This window comes from Larus michahellis, chromosome 6 (genome assembly GCF_964199755.1).
Source record: "Larus michahellis chromosome 6, bLarMic1.1, whole genome shotgun sequence".
NCBI lineage: Eukaryota > Metazoa > Chordata > Aves > Charadriiformes > Laridae > Larus > Larus michahellis.
The window spans coordinates 15,376,286-15,394,729 of NC_133901.1; the positions used below are offsets into that span (position 1 = coordinate 15,376,286).

The 18,444-nt window shown below is 47.1% G+C and overlaps 2 protein-coding genes across 3 annotated transcripts; one reads left to right on the plus strand and one right to left on the minus strand.

The window, feature by feature from the left end:
- Positions 1 to 62: 62 nt before the first annotated feature.
- On the minus strand, positions 63 to 9,575 carry ING5 (inhibitor of growth family member 5). Its single transcript, XM_074590302.1, has 8 exons — positions 9,281 to 9,575; positions 8,938 to 9,009; positions 8,129 to 8,295; positions 6,570 to 6,681; positions 5,505 to 5,598; positions 4,402 to 4,537; positions 4,184 to 4,245; positions 63 to 3,273 (listed from the first exon to the last, which is right to left on the minus strand). The coding sequence occupies exons 1-8, from the start codon at positions 9,315 to 9,317 to the stop codon at positions 3,231 to 3,233; spliced, it is 723 nt and encodes a 240-aa protein (XP_074446403.1). The 5' UTR covers positions 9,318 to 9,575; the 3' UTR covers positions 63 to 3,230.
- Positions 9,568 to 18,094, plus strand: DTYMK (deoxythymidylate kinase). Of its 2 annotated transcripts, none has more exons than XM_074590304.1 (5): positions 9,568 to 9,761; positions 10,224 to 10,332; positions 11,345 to 11,435; positions 14,180 to 14,377; positions 16,579 to 18,094. In XM_074590304.1, exons 1-5 carry the CDS (start codon positions 9,632 to 9,634, stop codon positions 16,579 to 16,581), a joined length of 531 nt encoding a protein of 176 aa, XP_074446405.1. In that variant the 5' UTR covers positions 9,568 to 9,631; the 3' UTR covers positions 16,582 to 18,094. The 2 variants fall into 2 exon arrangements, with proteins under 2 accessions (XP_074446405.1, XP_074446404.1); XM_074590303.1 differs by having other exon boundaries at positions 9,587 to 9,761; positions 17,538 to 18,094.
- Positions 18,095 to 18,444: the final 350 nt, after the last annotated feature.

Here is an 18,444-nt window from a genome sequence, read left to right on the forward strand (position 1 = left end):
GGGGTCAGCCACCCCACCCCCACCCCAAGCGCTCCTGCGCCACAGCAACACGCTCTCCTACATCTTTGTTCCCAAAAATACTTTATTTATAACAATATATCCATTATCTATAACATGATCCAAAAATACAGATATACATTTTTACTTTACATTCCTTTTCTTGTTTTTTTTTTGCAATAAAAAGATTTATATTCTCTTCCATTTACAAAGGGAACATAGCTCTAATTCCTTTAAAAAATAGAAGAATCGGGTTAAAGTCGTTTCCCCTCCAGTTTGGACATGCTGCAGTAAAGCTAAACCCCGCAGGGTCTTTGGACAATCTTTAGTGGAACATTCCTTGGCGTGTGTCACAGTCTTGTTCACCCTTCTCCAGAAAAGCATATTTAACACTGTACATTCAAAATCCAGGAGAAAGATTTAAATCCTTTAGTAAGCAAAAAAATGAAGGCTACTGGTATTTTTGGCTATAAAAGAGTTTAAAAAACCCGATCTCTGAAGCCAGGTGTAAGCGGCCAAGAGATGCTGGGAGCCCCCGGCGCTGGTGTGTCCCAGGGGGGACAGTTTATTGCTGGTATCAGGCGTCAGATGTCCTGAGGCGTTACAGACAATACGTCGTAAATAAGAGGAGTACGTTGTACCTCACAATGCTCACGAGTCCTAGTGAACGATCTTTTCCTTCAGAAGGCTGATGCTAACTTTCAGAGCTAATTTTTCTTTTTGCCTTGCTGGTTAAAATGGAAAACGTCTGCTCTTCCGAGCCCCAGAACGCACCTGCTAACAACAGGCTCCAGAGAGGAGCAGTGGAACTGGGAGACTGTTTCCAATCAAATGCTTAATCTGTGGTGATAACACGAAGAGAGCCTCAGGAAAAGAGGAAAAAAAGGAAAAAGAGAGCGCTGTACATAATACCATTGGATGGAAGGGGAAAATAAACCCTGGAAGGGCATTGTGCTACACTTCAGTTGGCAGCTGCACTCCCACATCACCCCAGCGCAGCAGGTCAGCGAGGTACCTGGTGACCGGGTAACAGGCTGGCTCATGAGGTATCACAAATAGATTTACCCTCAAAGAAAGAGGCTCTATTTCCATGTTCAGGTTTGTGCGACTGTGCTTTTCCTCCCCCTTCCCTCCAGCGATCTGCTTTTAATTTGTCTGCTGTGCTTTGCGGGTGCTATTACAATGGCAACAACGACAAATGCGTATAATCTTGTAAACAGGACTGTGGAAACTTCATATACGACACGCGGAGTGATACAATGGCACGAAGACACGTGCAACATCACACTTTAAATTAAAGGACTCTGGAGAGAGCTTTTTTTTTTTTTTTGCCTTCCCCCATAGCAGACGCAATAAATCAAAACATTCACGGAAAAGCTGAGTATCAAGGTTTCTTCTATGTCAGCCTTGACACACCTGCAGCACCTACAAAGCCAAACTAAGCAAAGTGGGGAAGGAAAATTGGCAAGGGCTGTGTTCTACTTTCTTTCATTGCAAAACATGAGTAAGAGGATCAGCGTAACAGGGGAAAAAAAAGAAAAAAAAAAAAAGACTTTTTTCTTTTGGAAACAGGTGCCAAAATCTGACCGTTAGTAGTTTTGGTTTTTCTTTTTTTTTTTTTTTTTTTTTTTTCTCCTTCTGTGCTGTTTATTCAGATTGCTTTTACAGCAGAACAAAAGCTTATCTGGAAGTCTCTTACTGCCTTCCCAGCAGTCTATACCAAGAGCTCCTGCACAATGGGAATGCAAAGTAGTACCCAGCCCTGCCATCAACACCCACCAGGGATCACAGCCACGGAAGTTCATGAACTCTGGTGCCTGCTGCTGCAGGGGGGGATGGTTTGGGGCTATATTTTTCCCCTCCACCAGCAAAGCCACCTTTCCCCATATCTTTTATTGTAGGTGGGTAAGCCCCATAATACAGGAGATATTAAGACAAGAGTTGTCTCTGCTCTTCCCTCAACTTCTGCATCCACTATACCTCAGAGGAAGGAAAAAACAGGAAGACTTTTCGTTTTCCTGCTCCTGATTTCCTTCTCTTCCTTCCTTCCCTGCAGAAACTGACGCTGTGATGGCAGCAAGGATTCACATTCATAATCTGAAAAGCAGCTTAAAGAGGTCAAGAACATGCAAATTGTGCCCCCACTTAAAAAAGACAAGAAGTCATTTTAAAACATTCCTGCTGAATGGCCTTCTTCAATACCAGTGCTTCAGAGCAAATGCTACACAAACCCATGACAGGAAGGTACACATCATCCTTACTGAGCCTCCTCTTAAAGCTCGTTTTCCTGATTTACCCAGGTGCAACCCAGGCAAACACAAGTAAAAAAAGTCAGGCCTTCATCTTATTTCATGAATAAATCCGACCTTCTATCTCTGTGAGAATACTGTAGGTTTCATCTTCACAGTAATGTGCTTAAAGGATCTTCAGAGAAATGGAAACAGCCAGGAAAGGTAACGACCTCTCCCAATATTACTCTCACTAAGAAACACTGCAGGACAATTCCTTTGCTATTTAAAGGTTTTTCTCCCCAAAGAGACAAACCTTTTCTAGAAGGAGGTGAAAAATCTAATGTTAAGGTTCACGTGAATGGGGGCGAGAGCAAGTAAAATAAAGGCAGTGCAAAGGCAGACAGAAGAAATTCCCCGGAAGAGAAGGCAGGATCATGCCTCTCCCCATCCCCACCCTGTCAGAACTAATCACGGTACTTGGCTTTGAGGATGCAGACACTGGAAACAGGCTTCCCCGTTCCTTTCTGTCCTACAAAACTGCACAACAAATGGTCTTCACACCTAAACAATGGAGCCTAGCAGAGAAAATTCCTTCTCCTCTGCCACACCAAGCTCCAGGCCTAAACTATTTCCATGGTGGCGATGCACCACGCTGAAGATACAGGTATTTCTTTCTCCTGCAATGCCTTTCACAGACTCCTATAAAGTAGCAGAGGCTAAGGCTACTGGCTGCCTTAGCACTTCATAGTAACACCGATTTCAGTGCTGTCCAAGTGTAACATAAATAAAACCCCTGCGGCAAAGGGATTTGGGACTCCCTCCCAAAGTCATTTTGTTATGAAAGCACAGGAATTACAAGTGGCCACTGGACAATTAAATATCACACCAGAAAAAGAAGGAGGGTAGGTGAAACAAAAAAAAAAAAAAATCAAAGATAATATTGCAACATGAATGAATATATTAAATTCTTCTTGCCTCAGAGGATATATTCCCCTCTACTCCTTACTTCTTTTTTTTTCTCTCCTGAACACAACGAGGACAAAACCTACAGGGAAAGAGAGGCAGTAATTAGTTCCTGAAGTACTACCACATAGCCCAAAACCTCTTTGTATTATCTATTATTATCATTTTATTATTTGAGTGGGTGGCAAGGTGGTTTAAAAGCAGCCAATTTAAGTAACTGCGACAGTTTTCATGACACACAGGAAGCCTGGGCAAATAGGAAAGGAACTGTACCAACTGCCGAGAGCACTAGAAGGCTTTCAGGGCTCATCACAGCTGTGATTCACCTTATTTCATTCAACCTAGAAGCTACTCCAAGTAACTCCTCCAAGTTTGCCACACAAGCTTCCTCTACAGGCAAAATAAGAGAGATATGTTCCTCCAATTCATTCCTTCCTCTCCCTCCAATGATTGCAGTTCTCTTTCACTTAAGCCTGTAGGCATCGTGTTAATTAGATGACAGCAGTCCATTAAACAGAAACTAAGCACAGAACAAGCCTGCGATTCTGTCCAAGATGAGCACATACACAAGTAAAACCTAGAGCAGCCTTCAAACTTTGCTTACAGAAGTGAAAAAAATAAATATGGGTCTCTTCTCAATTTTAAAACGCAGCCACAACTACATCTCAGGTTTGCTGTATTGTCGTGTAACATGTACACCTTTTCACAGGCCTCAGATCAAAACCCTGCTGTTTAGCATGCAATTTTGCACATGCCCAGGTCCTTGCTTTGCTCTCATCAGAATCTAAGGCTCCTGTGAAGGCAGACTTCAGGAAGAAGGTTCCCCTTGTACCTCCTACCTCGACACAAACAGTATCCCAAACCCTCTGATGACAAGAGCAAAGCTCCTCTGTCAGGAAGGGTCACAACGAGGTTTTAATTCTTATTGTGATTCTTGTTGAGGCAAATTGTAGCCTGATAAAAGCCAAAAAGCTGGATGTTGTCATACTTACCATTTCCCTTTTGGTTTGGTGGTGAGGTCCACACAAGCAAAGTGGAACCACTCAATTGGGCACTGCAAAACAAGAAAGGAAAAACCCAGAGGAGAAGCTTAGTGCTTCACAAACGTTACTTTCATTTTGTAGGATCTAATTGAGCTCACCCCCTCCTTCTTTTTTCACAGTGTTGTGATGTAGCAAACATCTGAAAATAAACCCTCCCCAGTGCTTACATCTGGATTGTCACAGCCAATCATCTCTCCATAGGACACCTGGTGACACAAGCAGTAGGTAGGTTCGTTGGGGTCCACTGGCATGTCCAGGACATCCGAGGGATGCACTGACAGGATGGTATCAGCAAACTCAGATCTGTAGACAAGGACAGAATACTTTCCAGTTGCGCCAACACCATGTTTCCAAGATCTAAATACCACTTGGGAAAATTAGTTTTTAACAATTATCTTCTCTAAAACACACTGACCCTTCTTTAGATTACAGTATTACACACTATCCAATAATTAAAATAGTAAGGTAGGTTGGATCAAACACGAGCTTGACTATAAAGGATTAAGAGAATGATTTGTACATGCTGTCACTGCAGTAACAAAATTAACGTACAGCTCACTCACTCCTGCTTGTGGACAGAAGAATCTGATTACTCCCCCCCCAACCTATTTCATTATACATTCTTTTCTCCTTGTCACGTGTGAGTGAACCCTGTTGCTCCGACGGGATGTACCGACAAGCCAGTAACAGTCAATGGAAACTGTTTTTATTTTTCTGCCCCTCCATTTAGCCAACTGAAAATATTAGGATTAACAGAGCCCCTTTAATATAAATAATATCACAGAAAGGGGACAGGCTTTCTTCCTTGCTTCACAAAACTAAACTAGAATATTCAGGACTATCTAGGATGCAGTTCTTTGAAAACAACCCTCAAAATTCTCCAAGATTTCTAGAACGGTACAACATCAGTTTTTGTCCTGATGGGCAAGTGTTTCTTTTCACAACCAAACCCACCAGCAACTGCTAAAAATAGCCGCATGACAAAAGTCAGAGCTATTTTTTCCCAGCTTGCCAACAGCAACAGACACTGATCTTGTCCTTCCAGTCAGAGGGCAATTCCAAGCATGCTGAGTTTCCACATGCCAACCAAGGAGTTAATTAACAAAGCTGACTTGTCCTAAGCAGGACACTAATGAAATGGCAGAAGATCAGAACACTCTAACACCGCTCACCATCCAGACAGGAGTCATAAATAGGGTAACATGAGCTTGCGGAAAATTTGCGAAGGGTCAAGCCAAAGTCACTGGAGCTGTGACTGGGTATGCCTTACCCTCCTTTGAGTTTCTTTTTCTTTGGTGTATCTTCTTCAGATGTTCGCCTGCCTCGACCGCGAGAGCCTCTTTTGTCTTTCTGACTTCGTCCCTCTATAAAGGGAAAAACCCCATTGTTTCAACCTATTTGAATACCACAAACATACCTAGATGTTCATCTTTCGATGCATGTTTTGAGATCCTTATTTCATATATAATTGAATACGAATGCTGACTCTTTTTATGCCACAAATACGCCAAACTGGCAAGTAGTACCAGTGAGCACCAAACCCTTGCGTTGGCAGTTCTGGCAATTAAATCATTGCAGTACAACATTAGCCCATATCGTTGCATAAGATATAAACAGCATCACATTTGATTAGACATGCTGTAATGTTTTTGTTTGGTTGGTTTTTTTGGTTTTTTTTTTTTTTTTAAATCTCAGACTATTTTTAAACATTCATCCAGTTAATTGGTTACTCAATAACTAGCATAACTTTTCTCTCCACATCCCTGATCTTACCCCTTATTTCAGAGTTCAAAGGCAGAGAGCCGTGCTGCTGTTAACCATGCTCAAATTTCACCGTAACCCTACCAAATTTCCAGTATACATTACTGGTACCTTCCTCTAACTCCCCATTTTTTCCTGCTGTTCTCAGTTTGATTAGTATTCAAATCCTGGTAAAAGGAGGAAAATAGGCAAATCTCCTCTCCTCAAGAAGAGCTTAGAACTTACTCAGTAACAGATCAAGCCTGAAACTGTTACACGCAAGAGCTGTAACAACATCAGTTCAGTTTTGTCACAGCTAGTTCCCCCTCGCCCAGTGGGAACCAGTAACCATGGGCCACCTCAGGACAATCTGGCAAGCAGAGACAGTATGTTAGATCCCAGCACTAGGGTGGGGTTTTTTATCTGTTTATTGCTCACCAGAACACTGTAACTATTTGAAGAGCATTAAAAACAAATAGAGAAGTACACGATGGTGTACTTCGTCCAGAAATAAGAGCCTACTTTATATTTTAGCCTTTCTAGTTAGATACACTCGGTGCTGGAAAAGGCTGTCAAGCGTGTAAAATTTACGCACTTTTCAGGCTTCGCGATCCAGGGTTTTCAAAGTCACTGCCTTCCAGTTTATCTTTCAGATCTGCTTCAAACCGCGCCAAGTCTGCATCCAGCCGGCGGATATGCTTATCCACCTGCACGGAAGAGGAAACCACAAACTGAATTAAAAAAAAAATATATATAAAAATCCACAAACGAAAACAGGAAGGTCTAATAACTTGGCTGTTATCGGCATGAACAGGGGTATACTACTCCAAAGCAAGGCATGAAAGGGGTACCAAACTGCAAAAAAGGGAAATGGCACACACAAAGGGAATTAAGGCAGAGAGAAAAAGAAAACAGGCAAAAGCGAGACGACCCAGTCCCTCAACAAACAAAGAGAAAGGAAGGAAAAGGGAGGTAGCATAAAGGAGAGTCAAAACAACTCAGATTAACAGTTTGCAGAACAAAACAAGACTGTGAGAGACATTAAAAATGATTGTTTTCTCCCTGTAATTTTCAAAATATGTTTTTCAACTATTGTCCGTGAAATGCATTGAGCAAATCAGTCTATTTTCTCTGGTATTCCACTGGCACACTATTCAAAGAAATTTAGTCATAAATACAGGCTTCTGCTATCTCCACTATCAAGTCTATACATGTGAAATAAGTACCTTGTACTACCCTGGTTTCAATAACGTAGCTTACAGGACAGAGATGCAGCAAAGGTGTTTTAAGCCACCACTCCCAAACTGTGTACTGCAATACCTCGTCCTCAAATTTGTTATCTAGAAACACTTTTCAGTTCCTGAGAAATAATTTCCTTTGCTGCAGTATTTGATGGCAATAAAACATACTGCAGCTGCAGATGTAGCAGAACCCAAAGCATCTCTAGAAACTGGACAAAACACACTAAGTAGAGTCGAAAGGATTTCCCTCACTCAAGTTTTATCTAGGGGATAAAATACGCAGAGCTAAGAATCATTCAAGGGAGAGCTAAATGGACACAGGAGTAGGGGCAAAAGAAGAAAAAAGTGGAAAGCTGCATCTTAAGAAATTATATTTTCCCACCAGGCCCATCGAGGAAAGTTTGATGTCCAATATACAACCAGAACGGTGCGGCTGACGGGTCTGCTTTCTTCTGTCACTTGGAAACCAAGGCAATTGAGCAGATTTCCTACCATTCCTCCAGAATATAGTATTGAAGTTGACTTGAAAAACATTGCTTACAACTAAGACCAGCCCTAAATAAATTATCAGGTGACAGGTGAGCTGCTGGGGAGGAGGAAGCGGGGTAAATTTGCTGGTATTATTATACAAAGGAGAAGTGTACTACCAGTCAAGCAATGTCCAAGCAAGATAAACTCATTTAACTCTTCACTAGAAGAGAAGACAACTTGACACAAAACCCGATAACACAAGAGGAGGCTTTTGGAGGATAACAACAGTAAGAAAAATAAGCTTAAAGATTAATAATTTGTTTCAGTAAGACATTTAAGCAAAAACATAAATACGTCAGGGAAAACAGACCCTGTGGAAATGTATTCCATGTCTACCAGCAGCCCCATTCCAGAGTACGGCTGTTTTTAATAAAAATCTCACCATCTCATACGTCTGCATGGCCAGCTGAACTTTATCATCGCTGTACTCTTTACATTTGCTGTAGGCACTCTGGATTTTCTTCAGGTGTTCCACTCGCTCCTCAGGTAACATGTTCTTCACTGATTCGATGTATTCTGCTGCAAGACTGTCAATTTCTGCTTTCTTATCTGAAAAGCAAAGTACATACGCGTGAGAAAGCTGCCTGCCAAAGCGAGTATTTTCTTTTTCTACCTCTCTACGGTATTTAGAAGATCCCTGCTGACAGTTTTTTGACTTCTACCACTTCCTTAATGTATTTACCTGGTTTAAAAAAAAAAAAAAAAAAGTAAAGGTATTCTCTCTTCAACATTTGTGGTGGGATTCTGATTTTTCGCGTTTTATAGTTAATTCAGAGGGCTCGGGGTTAAGATCAGAAACTGAACCGAGGGGTTCACAAGCTTCAATCTCTTTTTCCACATGCAGAAAATTGCATTTGCTACCGTTTACTGTTCTAACAGTTCAAATCGAACCGGTAATGCGCAACCACATAGCAACACAAGCCTGAAAAAAAGGCAAAAAACGGGTCTTGCAAGACACACAGCAACGGACAACCCCGCAGATGTAGCGACAGGCGGGAGTCGGGCCAGCCGCGGGGCGACCGGGTACAGCGGCCACACAAACCCCCATTAACTGCTGGAAAATCCCCTCACGTCCTGCGAGCTGGAGCCCTCACGGAAAGGAAACAACCGCTGCAGCGGGGTCCGGAGGGGAGACGCCTCCTCCCCGCCGGCCCCAGCCCACCGGGACGACCCCCGCACACCTACACCCACCTTCCGTGCGCTGGTCCAGCTCCCGCATCAGCTGGAAGTTCCGCTGCAGCTCGCAGGGCAGGTTCTCGATGCCTGCAACAGAAAGGCCCAGCCATTCCACCGCCCCTTCTCCTCACGGCGGGGCCCTGCCCGCCGCCCATCGCCTCACCGCTGCCCGTCGCACCCTGATGACGCAAAACGGCGGCGGCGACGCATGATGACGCGCCGCGGCACCGCCCCCCCGCCCAGCCCGTGGCGCAGTTCTAATTCCCGCCGCCGCCGCTGTCCGCCCCGGTGGCCGCAGCCACCGCCTCCCCCCCTCCGCCCCGCCGCCGCCCCCCGCCCCCGCGGGCCCGGCGCTCACTGTCCAGGTAGTGCTCCAGGTACATGGCGGTCGCCATCTTGCGGCCCGCACCCCGCCGCCGCCGCCGCCGCCGCCGCCGCTTCCCGCCGCGTGCCGGGCCCGCATGACAAGGGCCGCGGCCCCGGCTTCATCGCATATTCATGTTCCGCCCTCCGCCCATTGGTCGCCGGGGACGCTCCTGCTGCATATTCATGAGGGGCGAGGGGCGGGGCCTCCCTTCCCGCCTCGCTGCCTGTCCGGAGGACCTCGGCGTCTCGCTGCTCTGCCGCCGCCTAGAGCGGCCGCCTCGGCGCTCGCCGGGATTGGCCGGCCGATGGCGGAAGGGGTGGGGCGGGCGGAGCGCGCGCGGTGATGGCGGGCCGGCGCGGCGCCCTGATCGTGCTGGAGGGGGTGGACCGGGCCGGGAAGAGCACACAGGGCGGGCGGCTGGTGGAGGCGCTGCGGGCCGACGGCCACCGCGCAGACCTCCTGCGCTTCCCGGGTACGGGGCCTGCCGACGCCCGGAGGAGCTGGTTTGGGGTGGGGGGGCGCGTACAGCGGGAGTCCCGCTAGGCCGCGGCCGGGGTGCCGCCGGGGGTGTGGGGGGGCCAACAGGGCTGTGGTGGCACGTCCGGCCCCACACCTCCTCCCGGCCCGTGATAGATAGACAGACCGACCTCCTCCCCCCGGGACAGAGAGATAGACAGATCTCCTCCCACCCGGGACAGACAGACACCCCTAACCCATCGACAGAGCAACCTCCCACCCGTGACAGACAGACCGATCTCCCCCACCTCCGGGACAGAGAGATGGGCCCCTCCCCGGGTGGGCCGACCTCCTCCCAGCCGTGACAGACATACAAACCCCGGACAGATTGATGTCCCCCCGCGGGAGCGGGAGGGTGGACGCGCTTTTGGCGGGAGCGGCTCAGGGCAGTTTTTGCTCCTCCCCCTCTTTCTTACAGAGAGAACAACGGAGATCGGGCGGCTGATCAGCTCCTACCTGCTGAAGGAGAAGAACCTGGAGGACCACACCATTCACCTGCTCTTCTCTGCTAATCGCTGGGAACATGTGTAACGATCATCTTCGTTAAGTTGTAAAAGAAAAATGTGTGGCGTTGCGTTCTCCCTCAGGTTTTAGCTTGCAGTGGTACAGTAGGTATGAGAGTACGATCCTGTTTAGCAAGGGAAATATGGCTGTAAGTAATGTCTTGAGGACTCTTACAGCTTTGGATTTAATCTTGGATCAAATCCCACAGTTTGTTTTTTTTTAAATCATTAGGTACGATATTTCAAACCCCTGCACCGTACTGGATTCAAGAATTAGGGAGCTGAGACTGTAGCAGCCTAGACTGTGAATTTTCTGTCCTGAATGAAGAGACCTTGCTTTGCAAGGAAGTCTGTGTGAGTGACAGAGGGGTTAAGGAATCGTGTACGAACTTCCCCTCTAGCTGAAGGCTGCATTCAGCTGTAAGTTGCTGTCGTTGCTTTTGGCCCAACTGAGTCCTCTGTGTGGAGTTAGGGAAATCAGTGTCAGCTGTTGTTTTTACCTGGAAACCTGTACTGCAAAATGTTTTTCCATTTTTAAAAAACAAAAAAAGCATTGCTGATTCTGCTGTAGTGGTGGTGCCAAGCAAACTGGGAAAGTGGAAGGCAGATGAGTGAGCTGTAATAAGAAATGTCAATGTCGTGAATAAAGGGCACTTTTCTCTTTCCAAGGCAGAGTTTATCACAAGTCTACTGCACCATGTAAAAAGGGAAAAGGACTAAGCTGTTCATGGCTGAATATAGTTCAGTTGTGATCTTGCCTGTAAGCTGTGGAGCTGCCGAGGCAGTGGAGCTGTGCCCGGCACTGGGGCACCTTGAAATTGGGTGTCTTGAAAGCGTATTTGCTTAATGTCTGTTAGAGGACAGAATACAAATAGCTATTTATCCACAATCCACACTGCTAATGATCACTGTTAATAAAGTTAACAGAGAAGTCCCTTGTGAGATGTCTTTTAGATGAACTCCTTTAATTTGTATCACTATAAAGGAGTGTAACTGTTATTTTTTTTATATTTTTTTTCTCCCACGTGGTTTTCAGACCGTTGATGAAAGAGAAACTACATCAAGGGATCACGCTGGTGGTTGACAGATACGCCTTTTCTGGAGCGGCCTTCACAAGTGCCAAAGAGGTGAGTGAGACCTACGGCAGCCCCTGCACTCTCTGTATTTGGAGAAACAGCTCCAATTAGAAGCCCGATACAGATATTGGTGTGCATAGCCCAGGCTTCTCCTCTGGTGAAATGAGGATTGAAACTGAGGGGTGCAAGTTCCAGCCCAGGTATTGACTGGGTCTGTTTGCCCTCCCCAGAGAGAGCAGAGAAAATAATTGGGTTATTTTTTGTAAATCTGGACAGGCTCCTTGCTGCGTGGAAGCTGGCCCATGTGACTCTAGTGAATGATTATGTGACTTTGAGATTCTCCACGCTTGCTCTGGCTGCTGGCCCATAAATTTGCAATGAATAACAGAACCACATATGATGGAAGGGATCTGTGGAAGTCGCGAAGCTTAACCTCCTGCTCAAGAGTAGGTCTAACATCGGGCAGGCTGCTCGGGGTCACATCCAGCTAAGGTCTGGATATATCTGGGGATGTAGAACCACAGCCTTTCTGGGCTCTTCTTTCAGTGTTTGCTTACCCTCATGGTAAAAATTATTTTCTTCATTTAGCCTGAATTTCTCACATTCCCACCTGTGCCTTTTGGCCTGTCTGTTTGCCTTCAAGACAAGTCAGCTCTGTTAGCCTCCTTCTACGTCTTTCATGGTTTAACCCCAGCTGGCAACTAAGCACCATGCAGCTGCTCACTCACTCCTCCCACAGTGGGATGGGGGGAAGACAGAAGAGTAAAAGTGAGAAAACTCGTGGGTTGAGATAAAGACAGTTTAATAAGTAAAGCAAAAGCCATGCGCGCAAGCAAAGCAAAATAAGGAATTCACTCACTGCTTCCCATCAGCAGCAGGTGCTCAGCCATCTCCAGGAAAACAGGGCTCCATCATGTGTAACTGTTACTTGGGAAGACAGAAGGCATCGCTCCAAATGTCCCCACCTTCCTTCTTCCCCCAGCTTTATGTACTGAGCTTGATGTCACATGGCATGGAATACCCCTTTGGTCAGTTGGGGTCAGCTGTCCTGGCTGTGTCCCCTCCCAACTTCTTGTGCTCCCCCAGCCTGCTCGCTGGTGGGGCAGTGTGAGGAGTAGAAAAGGCCTTGACTCTGTCTGAGCACTGCTCAGCCATAATGAAAACATCTCTGCTAGCCACATACTAGCTACTGTGAAGAAAATTAACTCTATTCCATCCAGAATCAACACAGGGTCATTCTACACAGCTATAAGATCCTCTTGAGTCGTGTGCTGTCCTGGAAGATCAGCCAGCTCTTTGCTTTCCATGTGAGTTTCCCAGGGCGTTCTGCTAAGAGCTCCCTAATAAACAAAAATCTGCTCTCCTGAAGTCCACGCTAGCAATTCTGTTTATCTTGTTGACTCCTCTCCAGATTTTAAGCCACCGTCTCATGTTCGCTGCAGCCAGGACTGCACTTGACCTTCACATCTTCATCCAGTTCTTTCTAGCTTGTGAGTAACAAATGCAGCAGGGCTCTTCCCCTCACTGGCTATCCATCACCGTGGTGAGAATTTCTTCAGCATGCTCCAGAAATCTGGATTGCTTGTGCCCAGCAGATGGGCAGGTGGTTGAGATCCTCCATGAGTACCTGGTCCTACAGTTGTGATCCTTCTTCCAGCTGCCTGAAGAAGGTTCATAAACATCCTCTCTTCAACCAGGCAGCCTGTAGCAGGCCCCATCTCAACATCACAGGCACCACTGTGCCCCAGTTGTGCTGCTTTCAGGTAAGCTTCCATTATCCTATCATCCCCCAGACATTTTTTCCTGGGCTCCCATCTTCAGTTTTCTACACGTTGCAAACCTTCCCCTGACCTACCTGGTTTAACACTGTCTTCTCTGATTTATCAAGCCTGTTTGCATAGACACTCTTGTCCCACTTCACCAGATGTATCCCATCCCTGCTCAGTATCCGTTGATCCTCAAAGAGCATCCTGTGGTCATAGAAGCTGAAGTCCTGCCTGCCACACCAGCTGAGGGTTGACCTACAATCATTCCTGCCTAAGCCTTTCCCCCTCTTCCTGGAAGGATTAAGGAGATCCCGGAGCTCTGCCCTGCACTCTCACCTCCAGAGCCCTGCAGTCACTCTTGATACTTTAAGATCACCTTGAAAGTATCACTGGTGGCCACGTGGATGAGCAGTAAGGAGTAATAGAGGGTTGGACAAGCCTCAGTGGTCTTTCCACAACATCGTGGATTCACGTGCCCCGATGGAAGGGTTCAAATCGGTCAACAAGATCCAATAGTTGGAAAGCTTTGTCTCTTGTGTCTGGGCTGAAATTCCTGGGTAGGCTGAGAAAGCGTCGGGTAGGTATTTGAAAAGAGTCTCCATGCGCCCAGAAAGATCCACACTAAAGCTGCGTGGTGTTTGTGTTTGGGAGCAGCTTTTGTTTGGTTGTCTTTTTTTTTTTTGACTGATCACAGTTTTGGTCTGATAACAGTTGTATGGAGACTCAAAATATAGCTTGGTATTTAGCTCTGATGGGCTCTGCAGAAGAGATGTTAAAATCTTTAGCTCTGTCTGACTTAAGTGAGCACGAGAGGAGCCCAGCACCTAACAAAATTACCGGGCCTGAATTCCCACGTGATAAGCTGGGGTATCACCTTTTCAGCCTGTAGCCTGTGCTTAGTGTTTCTGGTTGCATCTCCTCTCTTCTCTGTCTGTTCCTTCCCCACCTGGCTCTCTAGCTGACTTACTTCTACCCCTTCTTCACATTCCTTTCTTTCACCTCAAACTCTGTTGTCTTTGTTTGGGACAGAACTTCTGCCTGGACTGGTGCAAACAGCCTGATGTTGGACTCCCAAAGCCGGATCTGATTCTGTTTCTTCAGTTAAGTCCGGAAGCAGCAGCAGAACGAGGGAACTTTGGAAATGAACGTTATGAGAACAGCTCCTTCCAAGAGAAAGTTCTACAGTCCTTCTATCATCTGATGAAGGACAAGACGTTAAACTGGAAGGTGAGGCAATAACCCTAATGGGCCTGTCACAGACCAGGGTGGGGGTGTCTCATGACAGTGCCCATTGCATCCCTGTGTTCCCCTTTCCTGCTTCTGGTCAGGGGGACACGTTGGTCGTCGGCCAAGCGCACTGTGCCCTGTGGCAGAGAGGACACTGCTCTGTTCTGGGACACCCTACGGGGCCCTGTTGGGGTGAGGGGAAGGTTTTTTTTGTTGGTTGGTTGTCTTTGCAAAAGAGCTTTCTGGAAATCATTCTCTTTCTTAAAGACAAACTGACAAAGCTGGGTAAAGCAGCAGGAGGCACCCATGCTCTTCCCTGCCTCTGTTTGCTTGGAGTCTTGGAGCGTTTGCCAAGGAGTCTGGAATCCCTGAAGATTTTTGGGATCCTCCTGCAGCTTGTGTCTCCCTTAGTGATGGTCACCTTCCTTCTCATGTGGCCAGTTTATGTCAGTGTTTGCTGTCTTACTGTTCGTGCTGCTGTATGGCTTTGCTGCCTTATTCATCCCTTGGAGCTGTTTGCAGAGGGCTGCACAGTCAGCAGCCTTATCCCAGAAGAGGAAGCGTTCCCCATTTATCTGGTGTGTAGATCACCCAGGATGAGGTTTTCTAGTGTGGGCATCCTTCTTAACATATCTTTGACACTGTCCCGCACAACATCCTTTTCTCTAAATTGGAGAGACGTGGGTTTGACTGATGGACCACTCAGTGGAGAAGGAACTGGCTGGATGTTCGCACTCAAAGAGTTGCGGTCAAGGGCTTGATGTCCAAGTGGAGACCAGTGACGAGTGGTGTCCCTCAGGGGTCTGTGCTGGGACCAGTGCTGTTTAACATCTTAGGCGACATGGGCAGCGGGATGGAGTGCACCCTCAGCAAGTTTGCTGGCGACCTGTGTGGAGCAGTTGACACACTGCAGGGATGGGATATGCCATCCAGAGGGACCTGGACAGGCTGGGGAGGAGGGCCCACACAAACCTCATGAAGCTCAACCAGGCCAAGTGCAAGGTCCTGTACGTGGGTCGGGACAATCCCAAGCACAAATCCAGGCTGGGCGGAGAAGGAGAGCAGCCCTGAGGAGAAGGACTTGGGGGTGTTGGTGGATGAGAAGCTCAACATGCGCTGGCAGCCCAGAAAGCCCCCACATCCTGGGCTGCATCCCCAGCAGCGTGGGCAGCAGGGCGAGGGGGGGGATTCTGCCCCTCTGCTCTGCTCGGGGGAGACCCCCCTGCAGTGCTGCCTCTAGCTCTGGGACACCAAGAGCAGAAGGACACGGAGCTGTTGGAGCGGGGCCAGAGGAGGCCCCGGAGATGCTGGGAGGGCTGGAGCCCCTCTGCTGTGAGGACAGGCTGAGAGAGCTGGGGGGGTTCAGCCTGGAGAAGAGAAGGCTCCGGGGAGACCTTCCAGCCCTTTCCAGTCCCTAAAGGGGCTCCAGGAGAGCTGGGGAGGGACTCTGGATCAGGGAGGGGAGCCATGGGACGAGGGGGAACGGTTTTAGACTGGAAGAGGGGAGATTTAGATGAGATGTGAGGAAGCAATTCTTTGCTGTGAGTGTGATGAGCCCCTGGCCCAGGTTGCCCAGAGAAGCTGTGGCTGCCCCATCCCTGGAGGGGTTCCAGGTCAGATTAGAGGGGGCTTGGAGCAACCTGGGCTGGTGGGAGGTGTCCCTGCCCAGGGTGGGGGGGTGGAACTAGATGAGCTTTAAGGTCTTTTCCAACCCAAACTGTTCTGTGCTTCCGTGATCTCCATCACCCTGTCAGTGCCCAATCATAAGATATGGGCAGCATCTTTTGTTTTAATCTGTAGCATTCACACAGACATAGGAAGACACAGATTGTGGGTAAATTACTAATCACCAGAAGCTGAGATGTATGTAGATTTGCCAAATAATCAGACTGCGTTAAGATATACTTAATTCCTCGTAGCCTATTTCAGGTAAACGTGATTCTGTAACATGAAAGAGTTTTTCTGTACTCTGAAGGACCTAAATGTACAACAGTCACCAAACTAGGACTTTTATTCCAGTAAAAGTTATTCTAGAAAATTGCCTTTTCTACCTCACAATGACTGGAAAAAATAGGCTGACAGAAAACACAAACCACAACACAAAACCCAAAAAGAATTAATTTAACAAAAATAAATATGCTGTCATATGAGGCATTATGGAACTCGTGTATAGTCTGTAAAGTACATATTTTTTTTTTCAGTGATTCCATCAGGGGAACATATTTCTCTTATTCCCTGTCTTTTGTTATTTGTTTTCTATGAAAAAAAACTTGAAAGGAGTTTTATTCAACACATCTGTTGAAAATACCCTGAAGTCCACAACTGTCAAACATTGCCTGAAGAACTGCTTAGTCCAGGGCATGAAAGGCAGCTTGGTACCGTCGGTTATGCAGATAAAGGGAACTCAGCAAGCTGCCTGAGACTGTCGCCTGGGCACAAAGGTGGGGCGCTGGCTGTGCTGTAACGAAAAGGCTGCCATTTCATCGTGAAGTCTGTTCATTGCCTGTCCTCACAGCCTGCGCTGTCTCAGCACCGCTGCGTGGGCCAGTCCTGCACAGGTGACTGTGGTAAAGCTGCACCTCTTTACATCTTACCCCCCAACGCCTTTCTTCGCCCTGGTCGCTCCTGCAGCCACCCGGCAGTGATGCTGCTGTTCTTTAAATAGCATCACACCAGCACTGTAAAGCAACACCACCTTTTACTGCAGCGTTTAAAAATACGCCAACAAATCTGAACCTGGAACATCACAGGATGGATTTTTAGAGGTTCCTGTTCATGGGTGGAGTTTATTTTGAAGAACCACCGAAGGATGAATACACTGACGTTTCTGGGACGCTACAGTACAGGATGAAGAACGTTTACCCGCCTTTATGTCTGATGCCCCAAAGACCATCAGCAAACAACATACAGCAGCAGCAGCTTCTTCTGTTTCCCTTGGCCCAGCCCCACATCTATTATGAAATGTCTATTCCTAAATAAAATAGATTTTTCCAATTCCTATCCAGAAGCAGTGCACAGGAGATGTAATTAGCTCGTTTCACTGCTCATGAATAGTAACATTACTGAGTAATGGGGGGAGCAGATATGACAACAAAGTGACTTCTCATTTGGTGGTGTTAATTGAGGAACATGTTTCTGTATTTTTTTCTCTCGGAAACAGACAATGGATGCTTCAAAGAGTGTAGAAGACTTACACAGAGAAATCAAGTCCGTCGCAGAGGAAACCATGCAGGAGGTTCAGAATAAACCTTTGGGAGAACTCTGGAAATAAAACTTCATGCAGGTTATTCTTTTATACCCAAGGGAAAACTCACCTTTTGGACCTTCCTTGCTTGGGCAACTCCCCTACGTCACCTTCCGGTACTACAGCTTAGATCCCGTGTATTGGGATCCGTCAGCATGGTGCTGATGTCCTCATCGTTTTACCTGCTTCTCCCCTGCATAGCCCCTGCTGTATTTTATACATGAACATGCGATGTGCGTGTAACAAGTTCCATATAAAAACCTCCCTAGCTCAAGTAGGAGCTCTAGCCGCAGCCCTGCAGTGCACGGCTCCCCCTGGACTGGGACAGCAGCAACAGGCAGGCAAAGGCATTCCCAGTTTGGGGGAACTGCTGTGTTTTAGATTCTGCTGTCTCTCTAGTGAATGCATCCCCTGTGCCGAAACCAGTTTGTAGAGGACTTGCTAATAAAGTCTTTTAACCGTTTTGCACAGGGCATTTTTTTCTTTATTTGCAGTATGATCACTTATCTTCTAGAAGGATATAAGGGAGGTGAAGGTGCTGCGTTCAGGCGCTAAATCCAGGGAGAGCCGTTTGCTAGAGCTGTGGAATGAAGGGAGAGATGAATTCAAGTCTGCTTCTCAGCTGCTCGGCGAGAACGATAAGGAAACTCCTATGAGCAGGAAAGAGTCTGAAATGGATGTATTAGCTCATAGCAAGGCCAGTTCGAAGGGTGAGTGGCACGCACATTATTTTAGACTGGTCAAGTTACTCCTGTGGCCAAGATCAGAGGAATTGTCACCTGTGACTCCTACCCAGACCTCAGCGCTATTTAAACAGCCCATC